Source organism: Anopheles darlingi, chromosome 3 (assembly GCF_943734745.1).
Source record: "Anopheles darlingi chromosome 3, idAnoDarlMG_H_01, whole genome shotgun sequence".
Taxonomy (NCBI): Eukaryota; Metazoa; Arthropoda; class Insecta; order Diptera; family Culicidae; genus Anopheles; species Anopheles darlingi.
Window position 1 is genome coordinate 52,652,042 of NC_064875.1, and position 12,500 is coordinate 52,664,541.

Below are 12,500 nucleotides of genomic sequence, written 5' to 3' on the forward strand. Positions count from 1 at the left end.
TGGTTGTCGGTGTAAGGTTGAAGATAAGACACACCTGTGCTGCATGCAGAAAGCGCCGGCTCTGTCAGACTATCGTATTACGAGTAGAGGCATGGTACAGAACAAAGGTACGACTTTAGATGTATAAATGTTTGAATTTTTGATAGTTTAATAAGATTGGTTTGATTCTGAAAGTAAATGTGATATTGATGCGTAAGAGAAGTAAAAACAAATAAAAAGAAGGACGTTGCGACAAGAAAAGTACGACTATGGATAAGTAAATTCAATTGGGCCATTGCAAAATTCCCTAGCATTTAAGGTTGATCGGTTATAAAGAGCGCTGCAGAATTCTATTACGGGGTACCAGATACTAGCCAACGAAATGAATCTAAGCTACCCGTGCTATAATTGGGACAGCTAGCTTCCCAGAAAGCAAGGAGCATGTGATTGCATACTAACGAGAGTGAGCGAGAATTTTCCCTGCAACCCATTTTAAACCTATTCGTTTGAGACTAAATCCACTTAAAATCTTCTGGAAATTACTTCGTTCATAGTAGCAAAAGAAGAAAAGACCAGTTATGCAAACCATCTTAGAGTGAAGGGACCTGTCGTCCTAATAGAGCATCTTTAATTCATCAAATCCATAGGAACGTACTACTAAAAAAATAACAGAAGTAGCTAAAACCTAGCGACAATGAAAGTTTAACAACCGGGTGACAAATCTCAAATACAAAAAAAAAGAATCAACTATTTTTGTTTGCTCCGGTACATTTGGTACTTCTGTACAATTAATTTTTGGTATTAGTTTTAATGCAAATAATGAGGGAATCTAAACACAAACACTTCAAACTTCTTTTGCAAATGGAGAAAACGGGAAAGAAGTCAACTTAGTTATTACTCCAAAAATTATCAAGTTTTCTCATGATGAAGCTAGTTATACGAGTAGCAGTACAAGTTCTAGTGTTGAGTAGAATTGCAGTAAAAATCAAAATTATAAATCAATAGAAGCAAATAAACAAAAGCAGGCAGTGCCGTTACATCACAAACAGACACACCTAGTACCCAGGGATATGCCATGTTTGCGGTAGTAGCAAACTAACAGAGAAAAGCTCCTTTTTGCCACTCGTTAGCGTTCAATAGCGTATTTGCACGTAGGAAAACTTTTTTCTTTTTCACCTATAGTCTTTACAATTGAGCCGATTCCTCAGCAATCTGCGATACACGTTGCTATCCCGAATCCATAGACCGTCAAACTTGTTGCTCTATAATTAGGAGACAGTTGATAGAATCACCCTTTTCTAGACATGTTTCTGAGTTGATGATCGATTAGCTATTTCCACTTTGTAATCTCTCACTCCAGCGCATGCGACTGATTCGTTTTTAAATGGAACAAGTCAAGCCGTCCCCACTGGGTATCACACAATATCCCAAGCGAGCACTACGCGAGGGCGTTAGTGTATGCTTTTTCCCTCTGCTCTCAAATCGTCTAAAATCGCCTTATCGCCCTGAGAGAAGGATAGGGAAAGGAATCTGCTATCGGCTGTCCGAGCAGACTCTGTTCGACGCGCCGAACGCTACAGCCACCATGCAATAAGCCATTTTTTTAACCAAGCAGCAGCAGCACACGCAGCTAATACAAGGTATGCACGTCCCATCCCACACATTTCGTCCATAGAGTAACACAAAGTAAAACAAAGGCATACATCATAGAAGTATCTCTTAAATTAGGTAACATTTTGCACTAAGATTATGGCGAACGCGAACCGGAAGTAAAAATGAGAAAGCCGAATGGAGATCAAATCCAAACTAAGCTGTTTAAAGAGGAAAATCCAGATCGGCATACGCGATATTTAGTAGTAGCATGGAATTGGAAGAGTGTGTTGAGCGCATACTCTCTTCTCATTGCAACATTAAGCCTTTCATTGCTCTCCAGCTCTCCTACACTTAGGGACACCGTATTTGAAGCGTGACGCAATGGGATTAGACCTCACCAAGTGCGCTCGAGGGAGTTGGAAAAACTTGTAGAGTTTTTCCATTTTTTCTTTTGTAAATACCTCTTTTTAAAAAAGGCTAACCAAACTAAGCTAAGCCGAAGGGAATGAAGTGCAAGATATGTTGGGGCAGTGACAGCGAACGGAATGCAAATGCAAATGGTGAAAAGCGACGGACAATGTTGCGAGACGATAGGAAAGAGAACAAGGAAACAAAACAGGCAAACATTGTTTATTTATTAAAATTTAAATGAATTATATACTATAAAACTAACATCCACTTAGGATGCCAACTGACTCCTGTCCGAAAGGGTGCAGGATAACGATGAATTAAATAAATTAAAATACGAACAAAGCTAGTTATCCTCTTTTATTGTTTGTTAGTCCTTTCATTGTGCAATTCTCTAAACTTCTTATGGTGAGTGCGTTCTTTCTCCAAATTATTCGCAAAATTCACCTCAATAAATACTCCATTTTTTGCATCCATTTGGAGTACTGCACTGCCTCGATTCGCTTTTGTACTTGAGCCCTTTTTCCGGTTGGGTAAACATGTACTTCACGTGGAATCCAAAAGCAGCCAATGCTTGGTTCCCAGAAGCAACGTTATGTACACTTGCCCGGGCACGCTAAGACTCGATGGTTAACGGGGTAGGTTTGAGCGCACTTTCATCTCCGCGGTTTTCCATTTTTTCACCCTTTTTCTCTCGAAGACTGATGCTGAACGCGGTTCAATCGATTGTTTTCCACACTTCCCTCTGCTCAAGAAAAGTCCGCTCGATAGCCTCGTTCACCGCGCTGGTGCATTTAACAAGTAGTGCCGTTCCCCGTTCCGCCGCCCTGCGTTGTTATCGTCACCGCCGTCGATTGCCATCATCGCTCACGTCACCAGCAGCAGGAGCCGCCAGCTGCTGGCCACTACTCGGAATTACTAGTGTCCCCGCCGCCGCGAGTGTAGTGCCGCTGCCTAGTTTTGCCGTGCCCTCAACCCACCAGCCGCTGTTCCGTGGTGGTTTCGTCGGTCAAGTGCTTGGACAACAACCGCTGCGCGCTCTAGCCACCACCAGCAAAGGCAACGTCGCCGACGTGTACGATCCGCCGCCATCCAAAATGACGTCCTCCAGCAAGCCCGTGTTCCAGCGGTTGCCGAGTAATGTGGTGCCGGTGCACTACGAATTATCGCTCAAACCGGACCTGACGGCGCTTTCCTTCGAAGGAACCACCACCGTCCACCTCAAGGTAAGGACATCCCCGCCGGTGGCTGCTGGGGCTGCTGCTGCTGCCATTTTTTGCTCAAGCAGCTCCTTATCGCCACTCCCCATTTCGGCCAACACCGTGCCGCCAGCGGCGGCTTCTTGCGTTAGAACACCGCCGATAGGAACTTCTAAATCCATCGCAAACACGTGCAAACGCCTCGAACGGGAAGACACACACAAGCGTGGTCGCTCTTCGGGGGTGCTATCTTTACGAACCAATTACTCCTCTCAATTGGTGTAAGAGTGTAATCGTGGTGTTATCATCGTGTCGTATAGATAAAAATTTGTAGAACGAATGCCCACCAAAAGTATGGTTAGGCAGCGTATCAGGCGATGATGAGGTGGACAGTGGACAGCGTGACATGCACTTTGGTTCTTTGCTTGTGCGGTCTCAGGCGTTTATGTGCATTATGATAACATCTGCCTCGGTACATGATTTGCACTGTATCGAAGTGTTTAAAGGGTAACTTGGAGCATTTGAAATACGGTAACTAATCAAACTATTCCTAATCCTCTTGTTAAAAGTCATGGGAATGTATGTCCCAAAAAGGCAAATATTTTCGACCGTAATACAACGGTATTGGCTGCAACCAAACGTTGCCCCCGATAAACCTTAATGATTTGTTGCAATTGCTAGTGCTCCCCACGTATACACGTCTAGGGGCCGCCAAACAGCTTACGTGCATCGGTTTGGTTCACCGACCTCTCACTGGCTACTACCTCAAAAAGCATAAAGGAAGAAAAAGCAGAACGTCAGCGAGACACCCAAGACGCCTGCCGCCAGTCACGCTATAAACAACAACGTCTCATCCTGCCCGCCCTGTTCCTTTCGGGGGGCCAACAACCGCGCCGTCCATCGTGGCGAGTGAAAATTGTTGACGCACAAGAGGGTAAAAATCGCAGCGTACGTCGAGGTGCACACGGTCGAGATGCACTTTTGGAACAATTTGGTCCCGGTACACGCCTCCCCATCGTCCATGTGCCATCACTTACGGAGGTCTGAAACCCGTTCGCTTATCGGATCTACAGCCGGCACCAGATCGATCCATCGAGCCCGTCCCGTAAAGGTACGAGATGGCATTTTGCGCTGCCCCACCGCGCACCAATCACTTTCACTTGCAAATGGCACCTTGCGGGATCGCTGCTCCTCTCTTGGTCGAGTACAACCAGCCTGCTGCTGCTGATGGCAAATCGATTAGCAGCACACTACTGGTGCCGAGAGACGGAAACCGTTATGTTGCGGACTTCCCACGTGCCAAACGATCGTGGAAGGCCAAATGGTACGACACCAGATGGGACGAAAAGGCCAACGTACATATCGGTATTTTGTTGCACCGCGCAGCGCATTCGGTTGGTCGCGGCGGTGGTGGTAGGGTGGTCATCATCACTGCTTACGCACAGTTGCATCCCTCCGTGTGCACCTTCCACCCAGAACGGTGCTATTCGTGGGGACTGCATGGTGGACAATATTAGCGTTATGTGTCCGATCCGTAAATTATCGGCGGAGTGTCTCTCACCTAGAGAGCTACATAGGGTTAGCAATTCTTAAACATTTTGAAAATGATCTTCGTTGCATTATACGTGGCGAGAAAATCAAATGCCATTAAAGACGTATGTAGCAGAAATGCATATACTACCTTACACCACATCCCAGTGTGCGGTAAAACAAACAAAACGCCAACGCGAAAGCTGATCCAACGGCGCCGTATCGAACGCAAAAGGGAGGATCGCGCTGATGTGATCGCGAAAAACGTGGCCAACCAACGGTACATCATGCCGACCGAGGTTGGTAAATAAAACAACCTAACGGTACCGCTGCGAATCGCGAAAGGTGTGCGTGCAGTAGGCGGAGGTCGGTGTTGCCAGGGGCAACATTAGCATAGTGAAACAGATGTATGCTGTGAATGCAGTGCTAGCCAGTAGGTAGCAGACAGGACTAAGTAAAGGGTTCTTAAAAGGGTGAAAAGAAGGGAAGGGTTTTGAAACCCAACTCAGGCCAGTCGGATGTCACTCAAATTGAACGCCAGTGGCCGATGGTAGCGCGATCGCCTTTGAAGCGACACCGGTGATGGTGACAGTTGAGCGACATTTCTACAGCCGTTATGCTGTTGTGCAACGCGGTGGTTTCGCGTGTGAGCCACGCCAGTATTGTCGCCAGTCTGTTTTATGTTTTGTATGCGCCAATCGGACAGTGAAAGAAGGGGGTTCCACTAGTCACATCGCATTCTAATGTCATTCTATCACGGAGTTGCTTGTTTGATTGCCTGGTGGGAATGGTGAAAGCAGACACGCTGACCGAAACCTAGTCAGCTGTAGTGGTGTGGTAGTGGAACCAGGAAATTGTAGTTACGATAAACGATTGTGGCTTAACATATGTAAAGCATAAGTTGATCACGATTGTTGCTGAAAAATGGCTAAATGCTCACACTAGTCTCTAATCCGTGCCCTTTCGGTGTGTCCCAACAAATCCATTCAATCGGTCCGCTGCGATCGGGAAGTCGGTACCTCGTGATCGTGAGCGATAGTACTGGAACGCTTAGCGGTTCCGTTGCGCGATCTGCCATCCGCGTAACCACCCGTAACCGCACTTTTGGAAAGTAAAACGATCAAACGTCAATCCGTTCTCCACCATTCGGGCCGGAGAGACCTGTGGACTATGGCGGTACCACTTAATAGGACTCGATGGGAGCGTCACACGAAGGTTTACTTTACTGGTTAGCAAAGGACCATTGCGTGGGACTTTTCGGTTTGTTTAATTTGGCTTTCAGCGCAAACAGAATAACGAAACCGGTTAAAAAACATATTTGGTTTGGTTTGTAATTCATTTTGATATAAAACATTTAAGATGTTAGAGTCTGGAACACTTGCCGCTTCTTGTTTTAAAAATGTTTAAACTAATATTTTTTTTTACATTAGAGTATTTTGTAAAGCATTATTAAAGTATTGAACGTGAGAATCATGAAGATATTCGCATGTTTAACGAGAATTATTCGTTTTAATAAGAAAGCGATTTGTCAACAGCACTTAGTTGTAAAATTTCGCATTTATTATCCTAGCCCTGGGAAGAACAATAAAATCCAGTTCTTAAGGCAACATTCACTCGCAACCCTTCCGCCTGTTGCTGCTACCGGGTTTGAAGATTCATGACGGCAAATTTAGCAAACGCCAATCCGATCCCACCGACTGCTAGTGTCACCATATCCGCCAATACCCCTTCATTAACAAGAACCTTTCGGGGAACCCCTTGCTACACGGGCTCGGCACACCAACGCAGCAAAACCCGCGTCTCATTTCCATACTCCAACGCGCGCATAATATTCCCTCAGATCAACTAGCTGCTGTGATCAGCATGGGAACCAACCTTTTGGAACCGTGGCGTCGCACGTACCTTGTCGTGCGAAACGCGACAAAGAAAACGTGTTCACTGACAACAAGCTGAAACCAGAAAAGTTGCTCCCCCACAATCCAGCCACTGTTCACATTGTGGTAACGGCGCCTAGCCCGATTCCAAAACAATTAGCGACGTAGATCACTTCCGGGGCACAGAAGTTCTTTGCAAATGCTCTTCGACCCACAGGCACGGCACCACACAGGCGTAATCACCGAGCCCGATCTCGGTTTCGTGGAAGAGAAATGGGCCCGCTCCGGTCCCTTATGTTCCCGGGAACGTAGTTTTTCATTGTTGACCACGGGCACATTGAAGGTGGGCAACCAAGAGACTTGCCGTCCGTCGATCGTGTGGGAGGAATGCGAATGGAAAAATGGGAATTCGCCACATAGAATGGCGTGCGGAGCGCAGGCTCCAGAAGGGTTAGCCGAGCGACGTTAATTGATGAGAAGCGATGGTGAGAGAGCGATGCTCGTCTCTTCCCCCTGTACCCTACCTTATTAGTCTCATGCAAATTGGCAGGTCGTCGGCAGCCAGCTTTCTTGGATCGACGATAATCATCTAAGGAATAGATGATGGCTTAAGGATCCTAATCATATGTATAGGCAAACAATACGATCGAAACGACAGTCCTCCGAGACACGTTCTACCGTTGTATCATTATTAAGAACGGAGAAGATGAGCGGTTGGTTTTCTGTGTGTTTGCTGCTGTTGAAAGCAGAAACTTTTACTTCTGCCGCAGCATATTAGGGTGTCGCAATTAGGAGATGCCTACGGGTTGCATTCCAGTAAAAGAGAATGGTGATCTCGGTGGACCGCCGTGATATCAGCAGATCTCGCGAGATCGCCGGATTGCGGATTTGCACTGTTGCAAGATTGTTGCAACGATCTATTCTTCTCCGTGAGAGACAGGAAAGACCCAATCTCATCGCATCCCACCTCTACTGCTGGCAAACTTCAAATTGGCCTTTACGTACGCGATACTAATCGTAGCCCCTCCGACTGGCGAGCAAACGGGGGTTTTGTCAGTTCCGCAAATCGAAGCGTTGCTAAGCCTTTCCTTTCTAATGGTTCTTTCACTTTCACCCTCTAGCACTAACGTGCTGAAGCGGTTTGGACTAGCTTACGTGATGGGGAAGGTAGTAGAAAATAGGAAAGGTGGCGTGTCCCTCCTCGAGGCCAAGCACACATACGAGCCAGTATACTCCTTGGAATCAGCCCACGTTGATCATAAATCGCGTAAAATATGCTCCCGCCTACCCTTTCTCCCCTATTTCTCGGTTTGATGCTTGCGGCGTTTTAATGCGACGTACCTAACACCACCATACGAGGAGCTACACGATCGTGAGAAAACAAGCATTTTTGGAAGAGTTCGCCTCGTTTACTTTGGATGTTCTACTACTTTAATATTTTCGCGCAATTTTTATCGCCGGAATGTGTTCGCCGACAGCTACCGGTCGTGCGTATTAGCCTACCGATGATTCGACTTTTATTATATTTCTTGTCAAAAGATGTTTACAGGGATTGCTAGAGGACTTTCTTTTCAAACATTTTGAAACAGATCTTACAATCGTTTTAGATAAGTCCCATTAAACTTTGCATCAACTGAATTTAAACATGGTTATCTTATAACGAGCACCAACAAAAATAAATCACAACTTAGAGGAGTGTTTCACAGAGAATGATCATAAGTTGCTCTCCACTGGCGGCTAAAAGCATGCCTGGGTATAACGTAAATGTACACTTCAGACCCCATTAGGCATTCTAAACCATGAATGAAACGAACAGAGAAGCAACGACAGAAAAATAAAGCTAAGAAGATCTGAATTATTCGATTCCCGCCACCGAATAAGGATGCTGGAGGAAACAGAAGCAAACAAAGACCGAATTAGAAACAGGTTTCAAAAGCGTATTCGGCGACACTGATTCGAAATTTGGCCGTCGCCCACCATCCTCCTCACATTTTTTCCATCTCTGCCCGTCTATGGAGCACGACGGAATTACGCCAATTCATGGCAACATCGAGACAACGGCTGGTGGGGCAAATGTTGAAAAAAATGGTTAAAAAAGTTGCACCCAATCGTCGATAAAGGCGGCGACAAACCGTGGCTGTTGACTGCTGAGGCAACGGAAGACAATGTAGCAAACGGAGAAAGAATAAGAAACCGCGGTGCAGAGAGCACTGTTGTTGCTGGAGCCATGAATGAAACGAAAGCAAAAGTATGCTGTGTGTGTATCACGCTCCTCTTGCTGCTCGGCAACACCAGCTTGGCGCTTGACTCATTCCCAGCAGTTCGCTACGAGCATGCATAAAGGAGGCATTTCAGATTGAGCGAAAACGTTGCGGCAATATAAACCATGTTTGCGGCGCTATTTTAATTTCCATTCGCAATCGTTCTTACAAGCGTAACGACCCCCAAATACCCTGTATTTGTATACCTTTTTCTCAACTGTCTTCTGTTTTTTCGGCCAGAAAAGTGCCACTTTTTTTAGTGATGCAAGGATTTGTGGTCAAATAAACAAAAACCTCAATGGAACGCCATCACGTGCGAGATGAATAAAAATCTTGTTAATGGTGGAAGCGCACATTTTTGTTACTAAATGTAACAAATGTTTCAAAATAAGCTACTGATCGTGAAGTGAAGTGTGAAGAGAGGCATTTTTCCACTTCTGCAAAAAAAAAAAGCAAGCATTATTATTTGTTCCCATGTTGCCCTACACATCGTCCTCAAAATGAACAAACAATAATTTTCAGAAAACGGTTCGCACAGAGCCTCTTCACGGTCGAAAGTGTTTTACCTTGCCTAATAGTGATTGTTTCTGTCCTGGCCTTTGCCTAATAGTAAATGCTCCTGGTCAGCTTCGTTTTTAACAGAAACCCCGGAAGAAAGAACAAAAGCAGCGCCATTAACTGGCTGCAGTTATATTATGTACTCATTTCTTCTATTTGTATGCAGTTGCAAACATAAATTACTATTAGCCATAGCCATGTAAAATGTGATAATTCTACCCTTGTTGCAAAGAGCTTTGCGATGAGTGTAGTAAGAGAAAAGAAATAATGTTCACATACCACATATTACCTAGAAACTCTTATCCTAGGTGTGGCTTCTTCAATTTTGTGTTTTCTACAGGATATATTCAACAATTTTCCTTTTTATAAACCCTTTTACTTTACATGCACACACTCCACTTGCTCTCTTGTGAGATGCCACTGTTGTACTGCTTTTCTTCATGCTTTTCATTCCCAGACGTTACTTTGATTTCAACCTCTGGTAGTATCGTTACCAACACGCTAGAATAAGATTGCTTTGATAAAGCATTTCCTGTCGTTTAAGAGACAATATTGCTATTTAAACTTTGTTATTATCAATCAATTGTTATTATGGTAAAGCTATATACTTTTTTTGAAACAAAATTGAATTAACCTCTCCCTATATCCTTCGTTTATTGTAGGTCACCACTGCGACGGATCGCATCACATTGAACGCCTTGGATCTGAAGATCCTGAAATCCTCGGTTACGTTCGATGGTGCATCCGGCCCGCAAACGCTTGAATCGAAAGAGGTACAATTCGATGCGGACCAGGAAACGGCCAGTTTTCTCTTCGCAACTGAAATCCCGGCCGGGTCGGCTGCGCTGGCGGTTGAGTTCACCGGCGAGCTGAATGACAAGATGAAGGGCTTCTATCGCAGCAAATACTTTACGGCTAGCGGTGAAGAGCGATACGCGGGTGTAACGCAGTTTGAGGCCACCGATGCTCGCCGTTGCTTCCCATGCTGGGATGAGCCGGCCATTAAGGCCACCTTCGACATCACGCTCACCGTGCCACAGGATCGTGTGGCTCTATCGAATATGCCACTCAAGTCAGAAACGAGCTCGGACGACGGTAGCCTACGGGTGCTGCGCTTCGATCGTACACCGATCATGTCTACCTATCTTGTGGCGGTCGTGGTTGGTGAGTACGACTACGTCGAGGACACGTCGGCCGATGGTGTGCTGGTGCGTGTGTACACCCCGGTTGGCAAGAAGGAGCAGGGCCGCTTCGCGCTTGATGTCGCCACGAAGGTGCTACCGTACTACAAGGATTACTTCAACATCGCGTATCCGCTGCCGAAAATGGATCTGATCGCCATTTCGGATTTTTCGGCCGGTGCTATGGAAAACTGGGGCCTGATCACGTACCGAGAAACGTTCGTGCTGGTCGACCCAGAGAACACGTCGCTCATACGGAAACAATCGATCGCTCTGACGGTCGGGCACGAGATTGCCCATCAATGGTTCGGCAATCTCGTCACGATGGAATGGTGGACGCACTTGTGGCTGAACGAGGGATATGCTTCGTTTGTGGAGTTTCTGTGCGTTGATCATCTGTTCCCGGGGTACGACATCTGGACGCAATTTGTCACCGATATGTATACGCGGGCGCTCGAGCTCGACTGTTTACGCAACTCGCATCCGATCGAGGTACCGGTCGGTCATCCGTCGGAGATCGATGAAATTTTCGACGAAATCAGCTACAACAAGGGTGCGAGCGTGATTCGCATGCTACATCATTACATCGGTGATGAGGACTTCAAGCGCGGCATGCACATCTACCTAACGCGCCACCAGTACCGAAACACCAGCACCGAGGATCTGTGGAATGCGCTGCAGGAAGCGAGCAGCAAACCAGTCGGGGCGGTTATGTCCACGTGGATCAAGCAGATGGGATTCCCGGTGGTGCGTGTTCTTTCGTCAAGCCCTCTCGACGGCAACCGACGTTTGCTGAAGATTGCCCAGGAGAAGTTCTGCGCCGATGGCTGCCAGCCGAAGGAACCATTCCGTTGGATGATTCCAATCAACGTGTCCACGCCAAAATCGAGCAACGCGGTATCCACTGTCTTAGAGAGTGATACGGCGGACATCACAGTAGAGGGCGTCGGGCCGGACGATTGGGTCAAGATTAACCCGGGAACAGTCGGCTACTATCGTACGCAGTACCCGGCCGACATGTTGGAGCAGTTCATTCCGGCTATCAAGGATGGTTCGCTTCCGCCGCTCGATCGTCTCGGGCTGATCGATGATCTGTTCGCCTTGGTACAGGCTGGCAAAAGCTCAACCGTTGATGTAAGTGTGATGATGGGCCTTCCCATCGAGATACACTTTCAGTTTCTTCATGCTACTATAATTTCATTTTTAGGCTCTTAAAGTGATCGATGCATATCGAAATGAGGGTAACTATACGGTTTGGTCTTCGATTACCAACTGCTTAGCAAAGTTGCAGCTTCTACTGGCTCACACGCCGATTGAGGATCAATTTAACGCGTACGGTGTGCGGCTCTATCAGCCCGTGGCCGAAAGTCTAGGATGGGATGTGAAGTCTGGTGAAAGCCATCTCGATACATTGCTGCGATCACTCGTACTTAGCCGTTTGGTGTCATTCCGTTGTCCCAAGACGGTTGCAGAGGCGAAACGAAGGTGAGAAGATCCAACAGCTTCCGAAGATTTTTTGAGTTTCTCTTTATTCTTAACCCAGCACATGTCCTTTTTCTTATCTTCAGATTTAAAGAGCATGCCGAGAACAAGAGCGTACTACCAGCCGACCTGCGCAGCACGTGTTATAAGGCGGTTCTGCAGAACGGTGATCTTGAAACATACAACGAGATGCTGCGCCTGTACCGGGCCACCGATTTGCACGAGGAGAAGGATCGCATTTCGCGCGCCCTCGGGTCGATCGGTAACGTTGACATCCTGCGCAAGGTGATCGAGTTTGCGATGTCGGATGAGGTTCGAGCCCAAGATTCGGTGTTCGTTATCGTCTCAGTGGCAATGAATCCCCGTGGCCGCGACATGACTTGGGATTACTTCCGGGAGCGCTGGCAGGTACTGCTGAACCAATACGAGGGTGGC

General features: G+C 46.6%; 2 protein-coding genes across 8 annotated transcripts in view; both read left to right on the forward strand.

Moving 5' to 3' along the window:
- LOC125957319 (cyclin-dependent kinase 14) overlaps positions 1-2,335 on the forward strand; it is a 106,715-nt gene extending 104,380 nt beyond the window's left edge. For 4 of the 6 annotated variants that reach the window (XM_049689947.1, XM_049689946.1, XM_049689948.1 and 1 more), the window contains exon 11: positions 1-2,334. This exon is cut by the window's left edge and continues 2,834 nt beyond it. The gene's annotated coding sequence lies outside the window, so the exon portion shown is untranslated. The other 2 variants (XM_049689949.1, XM_049689950.1) reach the window with 1 other exon arrangement.
- Positions 2,336-2,550: 215 nt separating this feature from the next.
- The window catches only part of LOC125957310 (puromycin-sensitive aminopeptidase), a 10,529-nt gene continuing 579 nt past the window's right edge, over positions 2,551-12,500 (forward strand). Inside the window, exons 1-5 of one of the 2 annotated variants that reach the window (XM_049689930.1) lie at positions 2,551-2,618; positions 2,681-3,206; positions 10,065-11,717; positions 11,791-12,068; positions 12,152-12,500. The exon at positions 12,152-12,500 is cut by the window's right edge and continues 579 nt beyond it. In XM_049689930.1, coding sequence (XP_049545887.1) covers positions 2,551-2,618; positions 2,681-3,206; positions 10,065-11,717; positions 11,791-12,068; positions 12,152-12,500 — 2,874 coding nt within the window. Of the gene's footprint in view, positions 2,619-2,652; positions 3,207-10,064; positions 11,718-11,790; positions 12,069-12,151 lie in introns of those variants that run through there. The other variant, XM_049689929.1, reaches the window with a different exon arrangement.